The sequence below is a fragment of the Pogona vitticeps genome, chromosome 3, assembly GCF_051106095.1.
Source record: "Pogona vitticeps strain Pit_001003342236 chromosome 3, PviZW2.1, whole genome shotgun sequence".
Classification (NCBI taxonomy): Eukaryota; Metazoa; Chordata; class Lepidosauria; order Squamata; family Agamidae; genus Pogona; species Pogona vitticeps.
The window spans coordinates 25,018,394-25,046,328 of NC_135785.1; the positions used below are offsets into that span (position 1 = coordinate 25,018,394).

General features: G+C 40.5%; 1 protein-coding gene across 10 annotated transcripts in view; it reads left to right on the forward strand.

Annotated features, from left to right (window-relative positions):
* VEPH1 (ventricular zone expressed PH domain containing 1) overlaps positions 1-27,935 on the forward strand; it is a 165,799-nt gene that overhangs the window by 49,243 nt on the left and 88,621 nt on the right. For 6 of the 10 annotated variants that reach the window (XR_012085753.2, XM_078389058.1, XM_020791818.3 and 3 more), the window contains exons 5-6: positions 1,683-1,849; positions 8,630-8,839. Coding sequence is in view for 9 of the 10 variants with exons in the window: in XM_078389058.1 (XP_078245184.1) it covers positions 1,683-1,849; positions 8,630-8,839 (377 nt within the window). In the remaining variant the exon portion in view is untranslated. Of the gene's footprint in view, positions 1-1,682; positions 1,850-2,975; positions 3,450-8,629; positions 8,840-11,456; positions 11,504-12,774; positions 15,022-20,819; positions 20,898-27,935 lie in introns of those variants that run through there. The other 4 variants (XM_078389060.1, XM_072996118.2, XM_072996117.2 and 1 more) reach the window with 4 other exon arrangements.

The following is a 27,935-nucleotide window of genomic DNA, read 5'->3' on the forward strand; positions in this document are numbered from 1 at the left end:
AGACAGGTAACCATGGCATATTAAGACACCACTGGAAACTGTGTTTATTCTTGGGGTACTTTCAGTTGCCAAAGAGGCCTTTTAGTATTGAATTGTAGGCATTATAGGTTGGAAGTGCAAGCAGGAACTTCAAAACAAGCAATATTTCTTTGTATTTATTTATTTATTTTATTATTTATTTATTTTATTTATACCCCGCCTATCTGGTCAATAGACCACTCTAGGCGGCTTACAACAGGGATAAAACAATAACTAAGACAAGTTATATAAAAATGCATTCAACAATTAGATCAAACACAAGGAAAGAAAAAAGAGGGGAATCAGAAATTGGCTGGGTGGGGGAGGCCTGCCGGATGTTTATATCAAGATGTCATGGGGAAATCATGCGGTAATGTTAATATCTCTTTAATGAGATGTGGGTGCCAAACATGGATAGTTAAGTAGAAAAGGATGCCATCCAGGAATAACACAGACTGCTGTTCTCAATATGTTCCAGGACATCAACTGGGACAAAAAACTGGCAGAGAAAACATGCTATCAGGACGTGATAAATCAGAAAAATCTATGTCTAAAGCAGGGCATGGAAAAAGGCACCTTGAAGCAATTGTGTGTGAAACTAGCAGCAGTCTAGATTGAAAGTTGGGCACTTCATGAAACATAATTCTGATTTTGTGCTGTGTTGTAAACTTACTTCAAGTATAATTTAGCTGTTTGAGCCATGTTTGTGTCATTTCAAATGCTGAATGTTCCGATGGGGAATGTTCTAAAATGTCAAAGAGTCTGAAATTTTGCTGTCTTACAGCTGATAAGTGATCTGGTTGTCTTCCTTGTTAAGAGACTGAACAAATTAAAATGAAAGAAAATAAAGGAGGCCAGCGTTGTACTTTTTTTTTAAGCTGGAAAGTGAATCCATAGAGGTTTTCAGGATGTTTAGAAGATTTAGAGAGTGAAACCATGTAATATAGTGATAGGCAGATGTTTTCCATATGTTGTCAGCATGAAACTTCAATCATTTCAGGACCGGCTTGTACAATGTTTCATGTTATAGATTTCTCTGTGAAGCCTGGCTTTGAATTAAACTGTGCACGCACGTCTTCAAACACACTCGCAGAACTGTGTGGGGATATTTTGTCTTCCTTGTTCTCTTTCATTTTCCATGTCCCCCCATCTCTGAAAATGGAATCTTAGCTGGTTATATTTCAGTTTACCTTGATGTTGAATATATATATATTTTAAAACTGAATATTGATTCCAGATTTCTAATACACATTTCTGAAATCTACTAAAAATGCAGAGGCGGGGGGCAATTAAAATGCAATGGATTTCCTTCCTTTTTGTGCTTATTTAATTCATCTTCTTGCAGTGTGGTTTAGTATTCAATTAAATACCCAGATTTTGGAACATTCAAGCCACTTTTGAAACATGCCATGTTATCTCATTTAGTCACATTCTGCATTAAATAATGTTTTGATTTCCTGTTGCAATATGTATTTCCCTTTTGTTGCACCCATATGTTTTAACATAAATGTTGCTTCCCACAGATATTATTCCCAGAAAGCATGGGTAGTACAATCTTGATAATGTATTGCTTTATCTATTTAGCTTGAGAGATATTTTCAGAGGGGAAGCGGCAGAACATTTGTAAACATTACTTTGTTTCATTTTCATTTTTTTAAAAACAGGGAATTTCGTGTTGCTACGTGTATTGCCTTCGTTATATGAAAAGCAGTCACATCCAATTAACAGCCATCTGAAAGAACTTGTAGCATTGATGTCTCACCTAGAGCAGCCTGAACAGCACCATCTTTTACAGCTTTTGCTAATAATTGCAAAGAAAAAACAGCCAGAGGTAACATTTATTAATTTCAAGTATTTTCAGCTCACTGAATGTTCCATTTCATAGAAACATTGAATCATAGGATTGTGGAGTTGAAAGGGGGCTATAAGGCCATCGAATCCCTGCTCAATGCAGGAATACAAATCAAAGTACATCTAACAGATGGTTGTCTATTTTTTTTCTTGAATACCTCCAGCATTGGAGTGGTCACCACAACCTGAGATAATTGATTCCATTGTTGTACTGCTCTAACACTTAGGATTTGTTTTCCTGATATTCCACTGAAATCTGGCTTCCTGTAACTTGAGCTCATTATTACATGTTCTACACCAGTGGTTCTTAACCTTGGGTTACTCAGGAGTTTTGGACTGCAACTCCCAGAAGCCTTCACCACCAACTGTGCTGGCTGGGGTTTCTGGGAGTTGCAGTTCAAAAACATTCAAGTAACAAAGGTTAAGAACCACTGTTCTACACTATGGGACGATTGAGAACAGGTCCTACTTGACAATCTTTCAAGTATTTGAAAAATGCCATTATATGTCCCTTCAGTCTTCTTTTTGAATTTTGTTTCTGTCTTCTAGGATATTAGCTATTCCACCAAATTTTATTGCATCCACAAACTTGATCAGCATTCCCTGAATCCCCTTGACCAAGTCATTAATAAATAGGTTGAAGAGCATCTGGCCCAGGAGTGAGCCTTGTAGTACCCAGCCTGTTACCTCATCCCAGTCCCAATTTGAAAAGAAGCCATTGATAATCACTCTCTGAATACAAATCTGTAACCAGCTGTGTTATCCACCTGACAGTTGTTCTGTCCAATCCACACCTAGTTAGCTTTTTTATCAGAATATCCTGGTTTCCTTTTGTCAAGAATATCATGGTTTCCTTTTGTCAAAAGATTTGCTGAAATCATCTACAGCATTCTCACTGACTACCTGGAAGGTTACACAATAAAAAATGGAAATAAGATTAATCTGACAGGATCTGTTCATGACAAATCCATATTAGCTTCTAGTTATTACTATATTGTTTTCAAGGTGCTTGAAGAGTAACCACTTTATAATGTGAACTGGACTCTCTTTTTTTAGATTGACTAGTCTATAGTTCCCAGGTTCCTCCTTTTTTGTTCTTTTTTAAGGCAGGGACAATGTTAGTCCTCCTCCAATCATCTGGCACTTCACCCATCCTCCATGATTTCAAGAAAATAATAGACAGTGGTTCTGAATGTTCTTCTGCCAGTTCCTTCAATACTCTTGGATGCAGCTCATCTTGCCCTGGAGTTTTTAACTTATTCAAAGTAATAAGGTACTCCTTGATTATTTGTTTATCAATTTCATGTTGCAACCCCCACCTTTCCACTTGTACTTCACATTTGCCTGGAGGATCATAGACTATCTTTTGGGGAAAGACTGAGGTAAACTGAGAACTGAGCAATTCTGCCTTTTCTTTGTCATGTTTTATCATTTTTCCATCCCCACTGGGTAGATGTGCCACTATTTCTTTTCTCTTTCTTTTGCTGCATACATACCTGAAGATTGTTGTTTTATTGCTTTTAGCATTCCTTGCTTGTTGTTTAGTCATTAAGTCGTGTACGACTCTTCGTGACCCCATGGACCAGAGCATGCCAGGCCCTCCTGTCTTCCACTGTCTCCCAGTGTTTGGTCAAATTCATGTTGGCAGCTTTGATGACACTGTCCAACCATCTCATCCTCTGACGTCCCCTTCTCCTCTTGCCTTCACATTTTCCCAACATCAGGGGCTTTTCCAGGGAGTCTTCTCTTCTCATGAGATGGCCAAAGTATTGGAGCCTCAGCTTCAGGATCTGTCCTTCCAGTGAGCACTCAGGGTTGATTTCCTTCAGAATGGATAGGTTTGTTCTCCTTGCAGTCGAGGGGACTCTCAAGAGTCTCCTCCAACACCACAAGTCAAAATCATCAATTCCTTGGCAGTCAGCCTTCTTTATGGTCCAGCTCTCACTTCCATACACCACTACTGGAAAAACCATAGCTTTGACTATGCAGACCTTTGTCGGCAAGGTGATGTCTCTGCTTTTTAAGATGCTGTCTAGGTTTGTCATTGCTTTCTTCCCAAGAAGCAGGAGTCTTTTAATTTTGTGGCTGCTGTCACCATCTGTAGTGATCAGGGAGCCTAAGAAAGTAAAATCTGTCATTGCCTCCATATCTTCCCCTTCTATTTGCCAGGAGGTGATGGGACCAGTGGCCATGATCTTAGTTTTTTTGATGTTGAGCTTTTGGCCACTTTTTGCACTGTCCTTTTTCACCCTCATTAAGAGGTTCTTTAATTCCTCCTCACTTTCTGCCATCAGAGTGGTATCATCTGCATATCGGAGGTTGTTGATATTTCTTCCGGCAATCTTAATTCTGGCTTGGGATTCCTCCAGTCCGGCCTTTCGCATGATGTATTCTGCATATAAATTGAATAAGCAGGGGGACAATATACAGCCTTGTCGTACTCCTTGCTAACTCCATCTTATTCTAAGCTTTTGAATTTCTACTGCGCTCCCTGCAATTCTTTGCTGCTTGTCTATACTCTTTCGTTGTGACCTGACGTATATATCCACTTCCACTTTCCATATGTGTCCTTTTAAAAAAATTCTCAGGTCCTCTCTGAGCTTTTGGTGAAGCCACATTGGTCTTTTTTGCTGTCTTCCCACACTGTTTGCTTGTTGAAATTGTTTGTAGTTGTTTCTTTAGAATTTTCTTTTCAAGAGATGCCCTCTCATATTGGACTCATTTCCTTGTCAGGATCTCCTGCCATTGGACGTTAGTTAGCATTGTTCTGAGTTTATTAAAATTGGCTTTCCTAAAATCCTGTACACACCTGCAACTACAATCTGATTTGGTTTCTTTAGAAATCGAAAACTCTAGTAGAACATGGTCACTTTCCTCAGAGTTGCCCTTACTGCCACGTCTAAAGGTTAAAATGTTTTCACACTTTGAGTCCTTTTTAAAGTCAAGTTCAGATATATAATTGATAGAATATGAGGAACCAAAATAAATCAATATTTTACTCTATAGAAATATTCCATGTTCTGTATATAGTCTACTCAGCTACTCAAGTAGGATATTCTTGAGAAATAGAGTAGTGTAACAAAGTACAAGAATAGGTAATTTATTAAATACACAACACTCTGAATTTTTTGCAAAAAAACAAAACCTGGAATTTAATATCCATCTCTCACTACTGTCAAGGGAACTTTCTCAAAATATAAAGTTGCAGAGGAAATATAATTCTTTCTATAAATGAAACTTTCCAGCCTGATGAGGCCCACTATAACTTTTCTTCGGAGCCTCAGTCATTTGACACCTTTTCAACATAATTCCCATTGTCTTGTTAATGTCAATTTGGTTTACTATCGGGGCTCTTTGGAATTGTTCTCTAAAAAATGGGATCTGACATTTTAAAGGTATTTCTTAAATGTCAAGTAACAAGAAATGTCAGGGAGTGGTGTGATAGAGCAAAAAATAAAATAAAAAACAGAACCCCCTGACATAGACCTGCAGAAAGAATTTGAATATAAATCTCTGGCCATCCATGAAACTCATTGGGACTGAAACAATTTACTATCCTTTAGCATAGCCTCCCTCAAGAGGTTGTTGTGTGAATGAAATGAAATAACATAAAATGCAAACCTCATCTGAACTAGCTCAAAATGTTTGATCAAAAGGTAGCACTGGCAACATTTATGAGCAACTGCAGCTTAAGCTCTTGGCTCCAGCTTCTACCCATGAAAAGACAGTTTTATTATTCCCAGGAATCCCACTAAAAGAATCAAAAGTCAGCAGCTGTTGTTCTTATAAATTGGAGGAACCATAGAATGGACTATTTATACAGACTCAGCAAGAGATCAGCAAAACATGTTGCCTCAAAAGTCATTTACTACCAGGAGAGGGCTTAGAACCTATAACCCCATCATGCAACCAATGCAACTATTCAAAACAGCTCACTCAGAAGATGGCTAACATTTTTTCTGTCCTTAAAACAAAATTTGCAAGATGCAGAGATGGGTTTAATAGCTGCGTAAATAAAGGCGAAACACGAGGCAGAAATACACATGGAAGTTCAGAGAGTAGGAGAAAAGCAAGAATACTTTTAAGAAAAACTTGATGTGGAATTGTTCAGTGCATTGTAACTTGTGATTTTGAATGTGCCCTAAGATATTGGAGGCAGATGATTATAGCTGCACAGTAAAACAGCTATGTTATTCTGCAGTAGAGCAAATCAACATTCTACACGGCAATTCTAAAAATGAGAACATCCCAAACAACAACAAAAACACATTTGAAACTAGACTTCAGATCAGCACCAAATTTGGCACAGATGTAGCAGGCAGTCTGATCTCACTCTGTGCCACAAATGGGGAGGTTTGGGCAAAGGGTTTGTGAGTTATGATTTTTTAAAAAGTGAAATGATTTAAAACCCGTCTCCTAGTACAGAAACAAGCAACTCTACATGTCTGCAGATTTAAAATAGCTCCTACAAATTGAAAAGACCAATCTTACTTATCTTGAAACAGAATGGTTGACACCGTCCACTTTTTTTATTTGGAAAGAAGCCAGTCTGTAGGGGCTCAAATACTGGTCCTCAAAAAGGCCTTTCAATAGGGAAAAACAGTGATTTCTCAAGACACTGAATCAACATGGAAAATGCTTGCCAGCAAGAACTTTGATGAAAAGTATACATTGTTGCAGTTTTGTGGCCTGAAAACAGAGATGTATGGTGAATTTAAGGTAAGTACCACATTCTTCTGTGTATAAGATGACACTTTTATCTAAAATCTTTAGACTAAAAATTGAGGGTTGTCTTATACATGGAAGTAACGGGGGAAAGGGATCAAAGCACTACAGGATTGCAGCCCTTTGATCCTGCAGCCCTTTCATCGCTGCTTTTCCTGCCACTTCAAAGCAGCTATGAAAGGGCTGCAGGATGAAAGGGCTACAATACTGCAACCCTTTCCTCACTGCTTTTCCCCTCCACTTCTGCAGCCCTTTGATCCTGCTTTCACGGGGCTTAGGAAGTGGAGAGGGAAAGCAGCGATCAATTTTCTGATTTGGGGTTAGAAAAGTGGGGGTCATCTTACACATTGGGTTGTCTTATACACAGAAAAATATGGTAAAGTTCACAAAAACAGTCAAAAGACAGGTTTTCTTGAAAGAGTAAAAAAAAAACCACACACACTTGCTTTAAAGACCGTAATGAAGTGATAATCCTCCAGGAAGGGGGATGTTTTGTCATGTATTTCCAGGGAATGAGCATACAACTTTGTAAAACATATATAAAATATTTCTCCATCACAAAAACACAGAGCAGTTGTGTTTGTCCCAGCCTTGAGTGCTCTCAGCAAACATTTTCTCGAGATTTCTGGAACCATGCTCCTGACACAAATATTCAATCGTGAAATCAGCTCCAAGTCTGAGGAAATCTGAACTTTTGACACTGTGAGTCAAGACCCAATAGGCTGACTCACAGGAGTTCTACTACTCTCAAAGTGACACCAAACAAGGGAAAATCCCAGATTCTGGAAGCTGATTCCTTTTTTCACCAGTTAACCACTTCTCAACCAAACACAAAGCAGTTGTAGGGATGTTCTCTAACAAGTGTGTATGGTAGTGAGCACAAGATGGTGCCTTGTAGACTATATTGACTGCTGTCGCTTGTGTTGTCAACATTCAGGCTGCCCTTTGCTATGTTGAGGTCTGCAGCCTTTTTTCCTGCTGTCAACACAGACACAATTTCCTGGCATTTTGAATCATAGATACAGAAGCAAAATATCATAAACCAGAGGTTTTTTTTAGAATTGGATTTAATTATTCTCTCATCCCAATAACAGGGGGTCAGGGTGCCAAACTATAGTAGTTCCACATTTGAGGAGTTCCTCAGCTAAGCATTTTCTGAAGTTGGGATGAAAAATTACTTCCTTTTAGGTGGACAAGATTGAGTCAAGCCTAGCTGTTCTACTTCCTTTCCTTCTTGCTATGAAATCATCCTACTTCCCTCTTTTTTTCCATTTTGAACATTGCATATAGGTTTCTGCATCTGGAGGCATTATATAAATGAGCCTAATGCATATTGCTAACTGTTTATGTATATTTCTGTGGTTTATTCTTCAAACCACTGGTTTCTCTTAATCACAAACAGAATTCACCATGTGCTTCTCGTGACATGTATGTCTTGCATAAAAATTCAAATTATGTATTTAAATTACGGTATAAAAGGCTGATTGAACTGTTTTCACACAGTGTTCCTATATATTATTGCACAGTGATGGAAATGTAATGTTTAGTAAGCTATAATTTTTCAGAACTACGTAAAAATCCATGTCCAAGGATCTGATTCCTGTCCTCTGAAAGTCTGCATGTTTTGTTTGCCTCATATACACGGTTGCTGACTTAAACTATCTGAGAGATTAGCTGCTTAATTTCATTTTTTGCTCCAGGCATTCGATCTGGGATTTTGCAGATTCCTAGGTGACAGGAGAATTTCTGTTGTTCTTTCATTTACTGTGTCACCAGGGGCCTTAGATCAAATTTCTCTTTAAATCAACAAAACTTCATCCTAGTCTAAGGGGAGAAACCTGAGAATTTTGTAGGTTTCTTTTTAACACACTGAAGAATTTCCTTAATTATGAAAGGCTGAATCTTTGAATGTATAACATCAGGCTCATGTGCCTTGTATAACTGAACTTGCATTAGGTCACTTGAGACTTCTGTATAAACATAGAACATTTATGCATAAATGGATAAGTCTCTTTACTTCCTCTCTGTTTTGTAGGTGCTCAAAGAATGCATTCCATCTCTTATTGGTCACCTAAGAGATCCCCATCATGATGACATCATTTTAGATATACTGATAGAAATATCAGACTGTGAACCAAAGCTACTGGCCAATTTGCTTCCTACACTGAAAGAGATTGGGGAGAATTTCCCAAGTCTGACTGGACAATTGGCAAAGATCTATGGAGCTGTAGGACACATTGATGAGGTATGGAAACTATTAAGCATAAGTAATACTTTTTAATAATCTTGTGGTTGGCTGCCAGTAGTGCTAATATAAAAGTACACTAGTTTGTTGCCAGCTACTAGGCGTCCATGGAAATGGAGAATAGTTGCTGAGTAGAGCATCTCTTGGGGAAAAAAAGTGTATGGCCTGACCTAGCAATTAACTAAGACCATAATCTGGGGTGAAACAGTAAGCCCAAGACCCACTGGAATTAATGGAATGTGTTAAAGGTATCCTAAAAGCTAAATGATATCAGAGCGTGGCCAAGGCCCTCTTCTAATCAAATTGTTTTCATTCTACCTTCTCATATCATAGTTATTGGCAAAGATGGCTCTGAATATCTAATGATATTCAAGTCAACAACCAGGAATCTCTAGTTGTACATGTCTAATAAACATTTATTTATTTATTTATTTATTTATTTATTTATTTATTTATTTATTTATTTATTTACTTACTTACTTACTTACTTACTTACTTACTTACTTACTTACTTACTTATTTGATTTTTACCCCGCCCCTCTAGACAAGGTCTACTCGGGGCGGCTTGCATAGGTTAAAACACAACAAGATAAAATATATAAAAACAATTAATTTTAAATTTTTAAACAATACGTTTCCAAGATGGCAAGACTCAAACAAGGAAGAAAAAGAAAACACTTAATTGACTGGAGGGAAGGCCTGTTTAAACAACCAAGTTTTCAACTGGTTTTTGAAAACACCCAGCAAGGGTGGCAGCCGAATTTCAGTGGGGAGAGTGTTCCACAGCCAAGGGGCCACCGCAGAGAAGGCCCAGTTTCTTGTTTTCCCTTCCGGGCCTCCCTCAGCATCAGGCCCCTCAGCTGTCCCTGCTGGCTGTGTCAGGTGATTCAGGTAGATCTGGGTGGAAGAAGACAATCTGCCAAATATTGAGGTCCCAAACCGTTTAGGGCTTTATATGTAATCATTAACACTTTGAAGTCAACGCGAAACGGATGGGCAACCAGTGCAAGGCAGCCAGAGTGGGGGAGATATGCTGGTGTTTTCTCACCCCACTAAGAAGCCTGGCTGCCGCATTCTGGACCACCTGAAGTTTCCGCGTCAGCCTCAAAGGCAGCCCCATGTAGAGTGCATTGCAATGGTCTAATCTCGAGATTACGAGCGCATGGACTAGAGTAGTGAGGGCCCCCCCATCAAGATACGGTCACAGCTGGGCAATCCGCCACAGGTGAAAATAGGTGGAGCGGACCACGGACACCACCTGGGTTTCCATGGTAAGTGCAGGGTCCAGATGTATCCCCAAGCTGCAAACCTCACTCTTTGTGGCAAGGGTCGCCCCCCCAAAAGAAAGGGAGTTACCTATGCTGCTAATGGAAGGGCTGCACACCCTCAAGACCTCCGTCTTGATAGGTTTCTGTCCATCCAGGTCAAGTTTTTAATTGTAACTGCCTTGGCACATTTTACTGGAAATCTTATAGGTTGTGCCAATGTGTAATTTATTTTCATACAGTGACATTGTTGTACTAGTGGAAGAAGACAGGCTGCTGTTCCATAAATAATATGCAGAGTCACCACTTATGAAATGGAGAAAGATTAAATCACTGATTATGAGTAATATGTTCTTTCTGTCCAGTGCACTTGAATGTCAGGAAATGCATAACAAGCCTCACATCCTGGAATCTGAGCAGGGTCCATTTTTCACAGAGGACATTTTTGTACTTGTGTGGTCAAATTCAGAGAGGGCTTTTGAAACCCAAGGGCCTGTTTGGTTTCATGATCATGTAAGGCAGTGGGAGCACACTCCTTAAGGCGTTTAGTGCCTTCGGTGAGGGCAGAAGAGGGCATTCTCTACTGATGCCCCTAAGCAGTGGAAATTGTTCTCCCCCCTCCCTCATAGATTGATGTCAACATTCTCTTTATCTGGTCAGTTGACCATTTATGTCATGGTCTCTTAGAATAGCCACAGGAAAAAATGTGTTCAATAATCCTCCCTTATTTTCTCTCTTCCTGTTTATGTCCAAAAGATCTTATTTAGATCTAAGCTTTGAATTCATTTAGCACAATTCCTCACTGCCTCAGTCACCTCTCTCCCTCTTAAACTCCCCATTCTCTGTTTTAAAAATCAGCCTGTCTAAACCATCTCTCCACCCACCAGTCTGCTCCAAAAACCTAACCAGCACTCAGCTCCTTTTGTTTCTCCCAGCCATTCAGAACCATTCTTAGCAACATTCCATGATCCCCACCCTTCCTTCCCATCACATACTTACCAAACCAATGAATTTCAAAACAATACGGTTAACCATTACCATATAAACAACACATCTAAACATAAGTGGGCATGACAGAACTAGCTCTCTTTCTCTCTATATATATACTGTTGTTCCTCAAGACCTTTCTCTTCAAGCAGTCTTTTTCTCAGAAACTGGCTATTTAAGTGTGTTTGTGTTGTCCCCTGCTTAAAGTTTTACTGTATATTGTTTGTTATTGTGAAATGCCCTCGGCCTTCTCAAGGAGAAATGTGGGGTGTAAATATTATTTTATTCATTCATTAAGTGGGGTGCTGCTCAACCTCAGGCTCACTCTGTCCATAGCCACCTCCTCTTTCCTGTCTCCATACTAGAGGCAGAAAGTATCCATACCTGTCTGCTTGCATCTATGCTGGTTTATGTGAGTATTCCTTTATATATGCATATGAATATCTACTTTTACTCCTGACTCTGCCCACCTTTGGCACTTGCACTTTCTGCCCCATGATGAGGAGTGGACAGCAGCCACCACTGGCACAAGGGCGATTGCATAAGTATTTCTGCTCCCTCCTGTAAGCTCACCTTTATCCACCCAATACTGAACTGGCTCCAAAATCAGGTGCACAGCCATCAGTGTGAACAATTTCATGAAGGGGAAGCATCAGGAGGGGGGAAAGGCTGTATCATTGACATTGCATGCATGGTTTCTTCATTTGAGTTTTGGCCACTGTTGACAACCATTAGGCTCTTACAGCCTCTTAATTCAACCCCTGGGTTGGATTTCCCAGTTTACTGGTTGGCATCAGTGTCACAGTTACTTCGGAGCAATACTTTAAGCATGGTTCTATTCAAGAGTACCAGTCCAGCTTATAGAACCAGATTTACTGCGGTGAGTTTTAGAAGATTTTACAGCAGGCAAATCTGCTTTTCCAAAGCAGGAGGAACCACACATAAGTGACAGTCTTCAAACCCAATGCTACATATGTTTATTTCAAGAATTCCAGTATTCCCATAGGTTAGCTCCCGGGTTCTCCTATTTCAAAAAATCTTGCTTAGTCCTCTGGTTCATTATTTTCTTTTTCCAAGTGGCAACCAGAACACCTACATTCCCAATTGTTAACTCTTGTTCCATTCTGGCTTCTAACATGCAAGCTGACACATCTCGTCTGGCTGACTATTTATTCGAAGTGTGCCCTGCATTTCTCACAACCAGGATGGACCAGAGGTAGCTGACAAGGAATTTTAGAAAACAAGTATTAAAACAAAAAAAAAATACAGTTACAGTATTTATAATAGTTTTTAAAACTGAACATAATAATCCTTTTTTAAAACCTTAAAACTTATTTAGAAACACAGTTAAGAGGAAGGTGCTAAGAATTAGAACAGATCCCTGCAGTTTGTCAGGAATGTTGTCTTTGGAACTTTAACCTAAAGGTGTGGAAGATGTAATACTTCCCTAAGAAAGTAAAAGAAAGCAACCCATTAACTGCCTGCCTGCAGAAGTGCCCTAGAAGATCCTTCATGGAAGCACTGTGTTCTAAAAATATGAAATATTTTCCCCTTAGTGATACCCTCTACAGTCTATGAGAATGCAACATTATTGTGTGTAAGAAATTCATGTTAACAGGGCTGTTTCATGCAATCTGTCTCAGAGCACATTCTGCTGTCTGACAGTTAAATGCTGTGTTGCAGATTCATGCAGAGATCTCTTGAGCATCCTCATCAAGGCACTCCGGGAAGCACTAGTGACCTAGATCTGACCTGCAACAGGAGAAGTGTAGCATGTGTATTGCCACATTGTGCTTTTCCTCAAGGGCCATTGTCTGAACCAGAACAAATGGTTTGTGTAACATGCTCAGATGATTTTTATATGAATGCCTGTGACAACCATTCTGAAGCCTTATAAAGTGTTTTTGGAATGTAACAAAACCCTGACATCTTACTCTTTAGCAGAGTAAATCTGCAACAATACATCTTAGCTTTCCATAATGGAACACATTTTTGTAGCATTTTTACATTCTATGGCATCCTCTAGAGTCATGTCTACTCGGTTACAAAATAACAAATAAACAGAATGTGTATTGATTTCTCAACAGTTTTTTAATTGGTCCATACTATGTTTTATGCTCTAAAGATAAGCCATGAAAAAGGGGGAAAAATCATAACATGGCACTTGCTGGCTGAAATCCTGTTCTTAGTGTAATATGTCACAACTAGAGAAGGCCCGTTGAAATGATGGAACATACGAAAGAGTTGACTCCCCAAATCCCACTGATTTAATGGGCATTCTCTAGATGTGACCTGCTGCACTACTGCTTATGCTGCAGATGACCATTAGGTTTAGAAAGAATAATGTGTGATGAACCATTTGGTGTGCTCTCCAAAATCTTTCCTTGAGGATGGTTGGAGGGTTTGAGAAATGCACTACTATAGTATTTGTAGCTGATTTGTATCTCTGTGACCAAACAAGGCCAAAGTTCTCCTCTGATTGCAGTTCATTGTGCTTCATTCTGATGGAGAGTAGAGTTCATTGGGTTTACTTCCCACTCTGCACAGAAAGAAGCCACATCTTGAAAACCATTTCATGTCAAGAAATCATTTAGAACCTAAGAAAATACTTACAAATTGGCTCCTGGATCTTTGGTTCTGGAGTTGCTAGAGCTGCTGCTACTATTATTTTAAAAGCTAATTAGAGGAGGAAATTAAAGGCTTCTGACTGGGAAGTCACATGGAAATGAACTTCCCATTGTAAGCACCATTGTGCGAAACTCAACCCCTGGGAATAAAGCCCAGGACAATATAAATTATTAGCAAGTACCAAAAAGGGTGGAAAAGGATAGGAAAAAGCACTTATCATTGTGGGACTAGCCTTGTGTCATTTGGATAGCAGATGAATACCAAAATCTCCAGTGCTGTATGCAGTACTTTAACAGGAGCAGATATTCTATCTTGTCTTTCACCTTCTAGATTATCATGGCTACTTCGCCCTTGCCCCAAAAGATCACCATAAATAATGGCAGCACATTAGATACACATCCGTTGCATCAAGAAACCATCCCCCAAATGTTGTCAATGTCTTAACAAATGTCCCAATGTCTTTTTGTTTGTTTGTTTGTTTATTCATTTGTTTGGTGTAATTCCCACCCACTTCCATGTGATTTTTGTGTGTACATGCATCATTGCGTTTGTGGTAACAGGGAGGATAAGTCAGAGCACTAACACAGATTTTAAAACAGGAGGAACCTACTCATTCACATTTCTGCAATACAGAGATCCCTTTGGTTACATTGCCAAAAATAAAACAATTTCCTCTAGTTTTCTTTAATAAGAAAGTGGTCAGCTCTGGGCTAGATCTGCAGAAAAATATGTACTTGTAAATTTAAAAGCAAAATGCCCTCCCAGCCTAATGTAGGCTATATATATCTTCCCAGAGACACGATGTTGAGAGAAGCAGTGTCAGTTTTGGTATTTTCTTCTCTCTGTATTTTACGATCTGCTATCCTTGAAATGTGACCTTTGGATTATTATTGAGATTTCGACCCTGGACATATTTAAGAACAATATTACTTCTCTTTGTACCTATTTTGCTTCACACCATAATATTTCTTAGGTACCCTATGGAATGAACTGTAATACTTTGTTTTGTGGGTTGTCATGGCATGGCTTACTGACAGCACCTACAAGTAATAAATCTTACTTTATGAGAATGTAGCCATTGGCAGAAGTAGCAGACAGGCTGTAAGCTTTCTGATAAATGACTTGCCTTCCAACTTGAAGGCCCAGTTCAGATGGCTGAACCAAGAGGGACTCTATTCAGTACGTTTCTGTCAAGTTACTGTAGGCTGAATTAGACATTGTCTCAGATACAATGGAAGATAACCAGCGTAAGAGGTTTATAATAGGGCCCATTAAAAATAAATTACTTTCTTTCTTTTTTTTTTTTTTGAAGAAAATACATCTCTGTTACATGGCTTATGATGAAGGTACCTTTCCATGGGTTTGTCATTTCAAGTAAAAGAGCAGGATCCAGTGCAGAGCTAGTATGCTTAAGGCTGTGAAAATCGATGGGGTTCAGCATATTTAACTCTTTATTGGATTTGTGCCCAGAAACTTTCAGAATTCACTCTTCTATAAAGGCAGGAAACTCTATTTTTCTTAGGTTTATTTTTTTCTACTCTGGTTTAGTTACGAGAAGAATAGGAATATGATATTTACTGTATCACTCAAACCTGCAGGGCTCCTAGGTGACTGGCCATTATCCATATAATATTTCTTTTCTTTTCTTCCCTAACCATGCTTGATAATATAAGAAGAGGGTACCCTTCTCCTTCCCAACTGCATTGTAAGTACAGTGGTGCCTCGCATTACGACGTTAATTTGTTCCAGCGAAATCGCTGTAGAACGAAAATGTCGTAAAGCGAAAATAAAAAAGCCATTGAAACGCATTAAAACCTGGTTAATGCATTCCAATTGGCTAAGAACTCACCTTCCAGCGAAGATCCTCCATAGGGGCGTCCATTTTCGGGTGCCTGTGCTGCAAAAATGGCTCCTAAACACAGTGGGGAGCCATTTTGAGCACCAGGCGGCCATTTTGAAAACCTGACGATCAGCTCTTTTGATCATCGGGAAGCAAAAATAGGTTCCCGAAACAGGGAACGGATCATCGCGCAACAAAATTCCCCCATTCAAAATGTCATTTTGCGATTGGTTTTGCAATTGCAAAAACCTCATCGTAATGCGGATTCATCATTAAATGGAGCGCCCGTCTTGCGAGGCACCACTGTAGCTGAACATCTTCAGTTTGCCTAATAACAATGCTTAGAATGGCTTGCAAATTTCCAAGCGAAACCTAAAACCTTATTTTACAGTGCCAATTTAGCTTTAACATAATGTCTGTTTTCCTGTTTCCCAGAATATTCTGTGTGGTCTTCCCTGAAAGCATTTTCTTGATGTAGTTAAGCATCTAATTTACAAGGCCAATTAGATATGCTCTCTAAATTACTATAATTTATCATTATTTTGTTATTCTTATTTCTCTTCCTCCTCCTCCTCGCTTCCTCCTTTTCCTCTACTACCAGAGGTCAGATGTTATCATAGCTATCTTAGTTTCAGTTTGTGCAGCTCTAAACAATGATGTTGTGTTGCACCCAAATCAACCCCCTTATGTTCTTCAGTCAATAAGTTCTTATCTTTCCTGCACTACTTTTCCCACTGGTTCGTTCAGTGGTTTAGGTATCTGGACATGGAGCCAGCAGTTGGGAGTTTGATTTCTCACTGCACCTCCTGGGAGAAAAGCCAGCCTGTGTAGCCTTGGGCAAGCTGCACAGTCCTAGCATGTCCCCAGAAAAAGAGAATGGTAAATCACTTCTGAGTATTCCCTGCCTTAAAAAACATGGAAAGTGTTGCCATAAGTCATAATTGACTTGATGGCACACAATTATTATTATTATTAAACAATGGTGTTGTGTTACACATAAATTAGTCCCCAGCCAATAAGTTCTTATCTTTCCTACACTTCTTCTCCCACTTAAATCTCCTTTTTGTTTCTCCTAACATAATTGAACTCCTAACTAGCCACATTTTATGTGTTTTTAAATATTCCTCTTTGTGCTCTCTGTAATTCACACTTATGGGTCTTGTGTTGGTGAAGAAACCCACCCCCATTCCATTGTGCATGACTGCACAAACTTTGACAGTTTTCCCTCCGTCCCTTCTACCTTTTTTTTACATTTGTATGTGTTAAGAAAGATCATGATTCCATGCCATGCAGTGGAACTGAGAATATGTATTACCATAGACATCTTCTTCATCTTAAAGAAGTGACTACAGGCCTTTTCTATTCCAACGTCTGTTGTATAGCTATGATTCTTCTGCCCATTCAACAAAATTCTGAAGTACTTATATTAGTCAGCACATTCCAAACATTATCTGGAAGCTGAGATGAAACATTTCGCTACTCATCCAAGTATTTTCTTCAAACTGAAGGGCACAGACCTAAGGAGCTACTTGGATGAGTAGCAAAATGTTTCAGCCTTAACAAGAAAGAAGTCCAGTTGCTATGATTCAACTTCCAGATAACCTCACCTGAATGATTGAGAATCTTCACAGATATATTCCAAACATTCATTTTGGACCTTTACTTTGTATACTGCACTAACAGTTAGGACATTTTTCCTGATACTGTATGTCACTGAAAATTGGCTTTGTGTAATTTGATCCCGTTATTACATGTTATGCACTCTGAAATGACTGAGAATATATTCTGCTTCTTCTCTGTATGACAATACTGTATTTCAGTTAGCTGAAAAGTGCTATTATATCTCCCCTCAGTTTTATTTTTCTCAAAGCCCAGTTCTTTCAGTCTTTCCCCATGAGATGTGGTTTCCTGTTTCCTCATCATGCTTGTCACCCTCCTCTGAACTTGTTCCAGTTTGTTGGCATTCTTCTTAAAGTGTAGCATCCAGAACTGACCACAGTACTTCACAGGATTTGAAGACTATAGTTCTGTTAATGCAGCCTAAAATAGGATTTTCCTTTTTTTGTAGCCACATGCATTGTTGGCTCATATTCAGCTTGTGTTCTACAACAGCGGTCCCCAACCTTTTTCAGTCTGTGGACCAGCTGGGGATGGCAGGGTATCTCCACGCGCATGCGCGAATGGCGGCCTGGTGCTTGCACGGGTGTGCTGGAGCGCACACGCAGCTGCAAACAGGCTTAGTGGGGACAAGTGGGTGGGAGGTCTGTCTCGGTGGCCTGGTCCGGCTCAGGCCACGGACCGGCACCAGGCCGCAGACTGGGGGTTGGGGCCTCTGTTCTACAATAACACCAAGATCCTTCTTGCATGCATCATTACTAAGCCTATTATCACCCATCTTGTAACTGTGGATTTGTTACTAGGTGTAGAACTTTGTACATATTCACATTCATGTCACAGCATCTCTCCTCAGTACATGTGTATAAGATCCATACATTCATTACAAATACTCCTATTCAGTCATGTATTTATCTTTTCAGAAAAACGGCTTTTCATTTATCCTAGCCTTTGTCAGGAACACTGTTCGCCTTGACTCACTGGCACGGGATTGCCATTGAGCCCAGGGATGTTTGTGGCTTGTCCCACTGCATGGGTCACATCCTGGTGGGTTCACAGCTGTTGAATAGTATGAAAGCTTCAAAGGTGCCAGGTCAGCATGGCTCTCCAGTTTCCGACTGGCTGGCTTGTAGGTGTCAAGCTGGGCTGGTTGTAGGGTATTGGCTCCTCAGCTTCTTAGTTTGTCTCCAGGCAGGGTCAAATTTAGCTCAGCTGTCATTTAGAAATTGATTGTATGTTTATCCTCCAGTGATAGGATTTCCTGAGAGTTGCATGCCTGAGTAATCAGCCTTGTAAACTAAACTCATATTTACCTCCCCAATGACCAATCACAAAACAAAGGCAGCTGATTTACAAAATATGGAAAAAGGGAAAGCTCATGCTAGAAGAAACAGATGCATTTTACCACTTTGAGTGCTTTGTTCCAATGTATGATATGTTTTGTGTAGTTTGATTCTAAGTCTACATTTCTAGTTCTTGACAAGTCAGGGATAGGAGAACTATCAATATACATTTCCATCAAGTTGGAATCAACTTATAGCTACGCTAAAAGGGCTTTCAAAGTAAGTGAGATATCTAAGGGACGTGGTGGCGCTGTGGGCTAAACCGCAGAAGCCTTTGTATGCTGCAGGGTCTGAAGACCAGCAGTCGTAAGATCGAATCCACGCAACAGCGTGAGCTCCCGTCGCTTTGTCCCAGCTCCTCACCAACTTAGCAGTTCGAAAGCATGTAAATGCGAGTAGATAAATAGGTACCATCTCGGTGGGAAGGCAAAGCAGTGTTCCCTAGTCACACTGGCCACGTGACAACGGAAACTGTCTTCGGACAGGCACTGGCTCTATGGCTTGAAAAGCGGGATGAGAGCCGCCCCCTAGAGTAGGACACGACTGGACTAAAAAATGTCAAGGGGAACCTTTACCTTTACCTTGATCAGTTCCACTCCCCCATTGAGTTTCCATGGCCAGGTGGAGATTTGAATTGTATTCTTCAGAGCCCTAGTCTGTTGCTCTATCCACTAGACCATCTGAGACAAAATAATATATCCTTCACCAATGACCTACTCAAAGATAAAATGCTTTTGGGAAACATGGTGGTACTGTGGAATGTTATTCTGCCTTTGTAGAGTGTGGTCTGTGTAGTTTGCATTTATGCAGCCAGCCAGAATGTGGACCTAGAAAAATGCAAACTGAACTCCACTGACTCACTGAGGTTTTCTTGCTGCAACCCCTTATTACTACCCCCCAGACAGCATGTGGTGTGAGCTGTGGTGGAGATGGCTACAGTTACATTAAAAGGCGAAAGGGCAGAGGACTTGCATTGGCAGAATTTCTGCCCACTCAAGCAAAAGACACTTGGGATCAATGCCTATTTGGAGAATAGCTTCTCATAATTAGTTGTTTAAGGAGAGGCAGAAGATTAAACCCAGTATTAAGTTGCTGTCATTGAAAACCAGAATGACTGCTGTGATGTGAATTATGATCTTCTATTATTTCAGAGTGGCTTCTTTTCTTTACAAGAAGCTGCAGGGTGATTGTTCTTGTTTTTGTTCCCATCTACAATGAATGGTTCCCAGTTGTGCCCATTTGGTAATCATACGTTGTGCATATAGAGCACACAGAATGTATCCCAGGACATAATGAGCTGCTTGTATCATGTAGGATACTTTTTCTAATCCAATAAATAGATCATTTTGCTTGGGTACAGTCCCATCATGATAACTTGCCAACCAAGGATTCAGTCCAGCTTCACCTAGATCTTAGACAGGAGGTTTGATTTACTATGGCTGACAGTAAATGGGCTGATTGCCAGCACCCCAGAGTCCTTTACCTTTGCTTACCTCTCTCTAAGAGAAAGAGAGTTCTGAAGAAAATAATGACGGCCCAAGGCTGTTCCTTTTTTCTACACCAAGTCTCTGGCGTTGTAATCTCTCCTGAAATGGTTGCTCCTTAATAAAGCTGAAGGTAGGCTTCCATTTGCCACCACCCCATAATGCATTTATTAATTACTTCTTAATGTGTATCTTGCATTTTGGTCAGTGAATTTAGGTGGCATACATAGTTCTCTTGTTCTCCACTTTCTCCTCACAGCTACCCTGTGAAGCAGGTTACTCTGAGAATGAGTCACCAGCGAGTTTCATAGCCTAGCACAGAATTAAACTGAATCTCCCAAGTTCTAGGATAATGCAAATATATACCCCCGTCCTAATACTCTCAAGGTACTCTGTGAATCAAGCAGGAAGAGAAAAATAGTCTGAAAGAAGGGAAAACATGCCTGAAAGGAGGAAGCACATTATATGGATTAATCACACACACCCCACCTTTGCCAGTTGCTCCAAAGACAGCAGCAATATGATATTACAAGCACAACGCTGTTAGCAAAAAGATGAGTGGATGTACTTCAAGATTCATTGATATCAACTGCTGGATAGCTCAGCGGTTTAGGTATCTGGCTGTGGAGCCTGTGGTTGGGAGTCCAATCCCCTACTATTTGTTAGTTTTTCACTGAAGTGATGAAACAAATAAGAATGTCTTACACAATCCTCAAAATTCTCCATTTCAAAGCAATCCTTTTTTTTTTTTTTGAGGGGATGGGTGAAATAAGTGATTAACAATACAATCTCATGTTTGTCCGATCTGTGTTCCAACAGACCTACTCCTGAGTAAACTTGCTGAAGAACGTGAAATGAATAAGTGAAACAGACACAACCATATAGCTGTGATGGACAAAACAGTACAGTATTTCTTCCCAATGTATTTGCTTAAATGTTCAGTCTCAAACATTCTACCCTATTGCCTCCTTCATTTCTCTAAGTAGGTTTGACATGCTCACTAAAGGAGAGTATTTTGTTACCGTCTGGTCATGCCATTAGGAGCAACACCTATTTGAAGGGATGACACAGACTGGGAATTTTCCTCACTAGGTCCGATTTCAGTGACATCCGGAAGACCTTTTACTAGGTATTTTAAAATGTTTATTGAAGCGAAAGGAAAAGGACACAACTGGTGAAGTTGCCAGCACAAGTTCACAGCACTTGTCACCCTTTCCTCTGAAAAACCAAATGTGATGAGCAGTACCTTTCTAAGAAGATCTAAAAAGGCTAGATGGTCAAAACTGGCTAAGAAATACAGTCTTTTCGCTGCCAGTGGCCCTGTTCTTGCACCTTTATTTAGTGGGTTGTCCTGGGTAATAATTTAACTATTCTGACAGGACTGCTTTTTAAATGTCAGAGTAATATTCCATCAAGCTTGACCTCACTAATATGCAACGTCTGCAGTTAAAATTCTCCCTATGTTCAATTTTTTTAAAAATTGCACAATTAGGACATGAATGTACGATAAAAAAAATTAGACCTGCTATCAAAAGTATTGGGGACATGTAGTTTCACTTAAATATTATGATTCTATCACTTTTACATGGTTATCCAAAAACTCAAGAGGCTGGCACCAAATCCACAAGGCATCCACAATGTGTTTGCATGAAGTCTTCATTCTTTTTTTAAAATTTAACTGAAATTTCAAGAAAGAGTTCTTATGAGGAAAACATACTTGTATAGGAATCTTAAATTAGATGATGTGTTCATTTATAACCATCTTTCCTGGAAATAATTAAACTCTGTATGTTTCACAACATACGTACACACATACACAAAAGCAGCGACAACAATTCATTCAGAGAATATAACCAAGAGATCAGTGATCTTTTAACTTCTCAATATAACAATATAGGCCAAAGAAGCACAAACAGGATAGTAAAATCAAAACTGCATAAAATGCAAATGCAGATCATTACAGGAATATATTTGGGAAGATTCTCAGTCATCCAGGGGAGGTTATCTAGAAGCTGAGTCATGGCAACTGGATTTCTTTCTTAATAAGTTGAAATGGTTCTCTGAATGAGTAGTGAAATGTTTCAGCCTACTAAGAAAGAAGTCCAGTTGCCATGACTCAACTTCCAGATCATTATAGGAAGCACATTTACAGAGGAGAGCTATCTTATTTGCATGAAGGTTCATCTTGCCAAACTATAATGAAAAGGCACAAGTGGAAGAATACAAACCCTTATACCACTGCTCCTCAACCTTGGGTCCCCAGATGTTCTTGGACCACAACTCCCAGAAATCCTGGCCAGCACAGCTAATGGTGAAGGCTTCTGGGAGCTTTAGTCCAAGAACATCTGAGGACCCAAGGTTGGACACCTCTGTCCTATACTAAAGCCAGCCTTTTACCAGGCCTAGGCTGTAATTAGCCATGCTTTCTCCATGAAGAGAAGGACTGTATTAAGCATGACACTCCACCTGTAGTGACATTTGTACAGCCTTGGGACCTTGAGGATGGAGTGAGGTGGGGTGGAGGGTAGGAAAGGAGGATTTATGTTCCCCTGCCATAGTCCTGAGAGAAATATTTTCTGTAAAGCTCCTAGTTGCATTTCAGGGGAGGCTTCCATTGGCACTAACGCCAGTTTCCCTAGAGGTGTAAATAACAACAAAGAAGGAGAGACTTAAACTTCCCCACTTGCACAAAGTACTGAGGCCATTGCATTCATGCAATGTCACATCTGGGTAGGCTGGAAGAGGTTCCACTCTTTATAATGGCAGAGAGTGGAGAAGGGGTCTGCTCTGGTTTTCAGGGCTTAAAAACAATGAAATTGACATGATTCAGAGTGCATTAGTAAACGCAAATAAGTCATACTGAAGCAATTCTGTTGGAATGAGAATATGCTAAATACTTGAATCAACCACTTGCCTGGCCCTGCTTTATAGAAGACTGTTCTTTATTTGACAGCATTCTATACTTGAAAGTCTATCCAGCGAGGACTGAGGTACAGAACCAGGACACTCTCCCATTGTCCCTCAAGAGGGAAATGGAAGAGGTATTTAAAAGCAGCACTGAAGTTCCCCATCGCACAGGTTATCCAGCTTGTCTTTCTGTCTAGAATCATAGAAATGTAGGACTGGAAGGGTCCTCCTGGGTCACTGGGTTTAACCCCTTGCCAAAGGAGGATATCTACAGCTGAAGCCATTTAACATCTCTTTAAGGACATCCAGTGGACAAGGGTTCACCCCTCTCTGAGGCAATCCATTCCATTATTGAACAGCTCTTACCATCAATAATTTTTTCCTAATCTCATAATTTTATCCTTTCTCATAATGTATATCAATTACAGTAGAACCCCATATCTGTAGGATCCGTATTTTTTTATTTTTTTATTTTTTATTTATTTATTTATTTATTTATTTATTTATTTATTTATTTATTTATTTATTTACTTACTTACTTACTTACTTACTTACTTACTTACTTACTTACTTACTTACTTATTTATTTATCAGGAGGGAGATTGTTCCAGAGGCGAGGAGCCACCGCGAGAAGGCCCAATTTCGTGTCTTTTCCTTCCGGGCCTCTCTCGGCATCAGGCTCCTCAGCCTCACCTCCTGACTCACACGGGTGATCCGGGTAGACCTTGGTGGGAGTAGGCATTCCGCCAAATATCGAGGTCCTAAACCATTTATGGCCTTATAAGTAAGCATTAAAACTTTGAAGTTGATGCAGAACTGAATGGGCAGCCAATGCAGTGCGGCCAGAGTAGGAGAAATATGCTGGTATTTTCTCACTCCACTAAGGAGTCTGGCCGCCGCATTCTGCACCACCTGAAGTTTCCGCATCAGCCTCAAAGGCAGCCCCATGTAGAGTGTGTTACAGTGGTCTAATCTTGAGATTACAAGCGCATTCACCAAGGTGGTGAGCGCCCCTGTGTCAAGATAGGGTCGCAGCTGGGCTATCCGCCAAAGATGGAAAAAGGTGGAACGAACCATCGATGCCACCTGAGTTTCCATGGTGAGCATCTGGTCCAGATGTCTCCCCAAGCTGAGAACCCCACTCTTCGGGGCCAGGGTCACCCCCCCGAACGAGAGTCACCCAAGCCACCAACCACGGGGGTACCCACCCTCAGATCTTCCATCTTGTCTGGCTTCAGCCTCAGCCCATTTTCCTGCATCCATTGCAGTACGGTCCCCAGGCAGCGCTGAAGGGACAGGACGGCATCACCTGCAGTTGGTGAAAAGGAGATGTAGAGCTGGGTGTCATCAGCATATTGATGACACAATGCCCCACACCCCCTGATGACCCCACCCAACAGCCTCATATAGATGTTAAACAGCATTGGGGAGATAATCGACCCTGTGGAACCCCACAATTGAGACTCCATGGGGCCGAGACATCTTCCCCAAGCTGTACTCTCTGGGGGCGGTCCTCCAAGAAGGAACGGAGCCAGGCAAACACCAAGCCACCAATTCCCAACTCAGAGAGCCTCCCCAGGAGGATACCATGGTCGACGGTATCGAAGGCCGCCGAGATGTTGAAGAGGACCAACAAAGATGTTTTACCCCTGTCAGCCTCCCTCAACAGGTCATCATACAGGGTGACCAATGCCGTCTCTGTACCATGGTGCGGCCTGAAGCCCGACTGAAATGGCTCCAAGCCATCTGTTTCATCCAAGTGAGCCTGAAGCTGGTCAGCCACACCCTCTCAACCACTTTGCTCATGAAAGAAACATTGGCGACGGGCCTATAATCACCAATTTCATCCGCCGCCATATTAAGTTTCTTTCTTATGGGCCTAATGAGTGTCTGCTTGAGGGCAGGTGGGTATTTGCTGATCTACTGCCTGAAAATACTAAATAGAAACCCTCCAGAAATTTTTATTTTCAGTCGTGTTTACCAAAACTAGCCACTAAAGAGAGCCAGAGACCATGCAGTGTATAGCATTCGATACTTCCTTGTTTTTCAGCACCTGTCGGGAGGAAGGGCTTGGAACCCATCCCTGCGGATACCATAGTCCTACCATACTTCAGGTCCTACCCTCTGGAGCTGCAGAAACCAATCTTATTCCATCTTCCATATGACAGCCCTTCAGATATTTGAAGATGGCTATCGTACTGCCCCTTATTCTTTTCTTCTCCATAAAATATTCAGCAACCTCACACATTCCTCACAACGCTTGGTTCCTAGACCTTTTATCACTCAAGTGATTGTCTTGCCAATCTCCTTCTTAAACTGTGGTGCCCAAAACTGGACAAAGTATTTCTGGTGAGGTCTGACCAAAGCAGAATAGAGTGATAATATTAACTTTGTATTCTCAAAGGCTTTCACGGCTGGGATCCGATGGTTGTTGTAGGTTTTTCAGGCTGTTTCGCCGTGTTCCGAAGTTTTTTTTCCCCTAACGTTTTGCCGGTCTCTGTGGCTGGCATCTTCCAAGGACATGAGTTAGAGTTTGGAAGAATACAAAGTGGACAGTGATGGTGCTGAGTTAGCATTCAATTGGCTATTACATATATTAATGTAAATGCAGAAATACACAAAGGTGAACACCATTAGCTGCACAGGGCCTTAGTGACAGGCAAGTCAATTGTCATTATTTATTTAATAACAATCATAATATCTCGTGTTTTTTTTAAATGTGCCACATGCAGTGAAAAATCATGCCTTCCTGCATCCCAGGTGCAATTGTCTCAGCAGTTCTCTTTTCACAGAAGGTTTTAAGCTAGAGCAGCAACAATTATTTGTAGTTTTTGGTCTTTTCTCCCAAAAGTTCTCTTCCTTAATCTTCAGCCTGACCTCACAGGCTATGGTTACTTTGTGTGTATGGAGTAAACACTCTCTACACACTAAACCCCCCACTTTCTTCATCATTTATTTTATTCCATGACTCAGTGTAATATTGAATGTGAATCCTGGTATACCTGAGGACCTGAGAAAAGTCAGGGTGAAAAATGCCACAAACAAGCTGCAGACACATTCTTGTGCTATCCATCTACAGAATTTCCTAAAAGCTTTTGATCTTTCCTTTGTGGGGGGATTTGAGGGCAACCTAGATGCCATCCCAAGATTTGCTGTGTTTTTTGCTTCCATTAGTGATTGCCTCTTTATTCCCATTTACTGTCCTTCTCATTTGAATGCAGAATGTTCTGTGCAGAAAGAAACCATGAATCCTCCCATGTTTTGCAGAATACTCTGCAGATTCTGACTAGTGAGCAGTAATTTAGGGTTAATAGTCAAATAGGGTCAAGTAGTATAGGATTAATAATAACTGTGTGCCATCAAGTCAAGCAAGGTCTGTCCCTGCCAGTCCCCTATCCCTTGATCCTCCTGGGAAGAGGATCTCCTACCTAGGGTAAAGCCAAATGCACATCCCTCTCATTAGGGATCCACTGATATTCACAAAAATCACTCACCTCTAATGCAACCAATAAAGCCAACAATGACAGAATATAACAGTTACAACAATATAACAATTGATGCAGCTCCTATTTCCCCTACACCCTAAACCACAGCATAAAAGGAGAGTGAGTGGGTGAAGTCAAGGGGAAAACTGGTTGAAAAGGATCCCAGAACACCTTTCTATACTCCCACAAAGGACTAGATTGGAAGGCTCCTCTCCCAGACTTTGCCTGGCTGCTTCCCATTGGCAGTCCTGCCACATTTGCTTCCGATCCCTCCCAGGTGAACAAAGAAGCTCGGGAAGGGGATGAGAACCACACGCAGAACCCCAGGTACATTTATTAGCCTGGGTGACCCTAGTTTCTGAATACTGTCTACCTAGAAAACCCTGAAAAGGATCATTATAACTCTGAATTGACTTGATAGCACATAATTATTAGTATAGTATAAATAGTCAAATAGGATTGAACAGTTCTTGCTGCTTAAGATTCAAATATGGTCAAAAGTGTCTTGACAACAGAATTGGGATCCCCACCAAGACAGTCAGGTTTCTTCCCTTTTAAATCAAAGTGAGAAATTCAGAAGGACTAACTAAAATTCATTGATTTCAGTGGAACTGAACTTTGTAACTAAGGACATGGTTACACAAGTGAAATCTATCAAAACATGCAATGGTGTTATTGAAATGGTTTTAAAGTCATGTGTAGTCATGTAATGCCTTAATCTTTGTGTACATTCCCTTGGAGCAACTTTTAATCTTGTGGGTTTTTTAAGTGCTGTACCAATGTCAGAGACTACACTCACAATTTAAATTGCATTTATTTATATCATTGCATTTCCAAAACACCCATGGATTGTGATGTTTGCCTAACAATCACGGAGCTCCATGCCGTGCCCAAGAAACCAGTATTTTGACCTACAGATTTTTTTCTTGTTTATTTATTTATTTATTTATTTATTTATTGGACTTATATACCGCCCCATAGCGCTACAAGCACTCTCCGGGCGGTTTACATTTTTTAATTATACAGGCTACACATTGCCCCCCCCCCAGCAAGCTGGGTACTCATTTTACCAACCTCGGAAGTGAGCTCCTTATTTTTCTTTTTTCTTTTTGGTTTAGTATTTCAAACTAGTGTTAAAATGATGTAGAAGAGCAGATGTGTGGACAGGCAAGCCTACCAAATAACTGAGGGAATGAGACAGCAGGCAAGAGGGCAGGTGAGCCTGCTGAACAGCTGAGCAATGCACCCTACAAATTGTGGAAGGGCTCTTGATCAGCAGCAAGCAACATGCTGGCAAGGCAGCCAGCTGTGGAGACCTGGATCCCACAGGAGGGCTGAGGAGTGGATAACTCGAACAGAGAACAGGGGGAAAGCTCTGTTTTAATACTTCAAAAAATTCTTGCTATCTGATATAGTGCTATACTAGATAGCAACCTTAAAAAATAAATAAATCATTAAAAATAACACCACAGCAACTGCCTGTGAGAGGCAGCCAGTATGAGGGCCTGCTAAAAATTAATGCCAACACAGACATACACATATC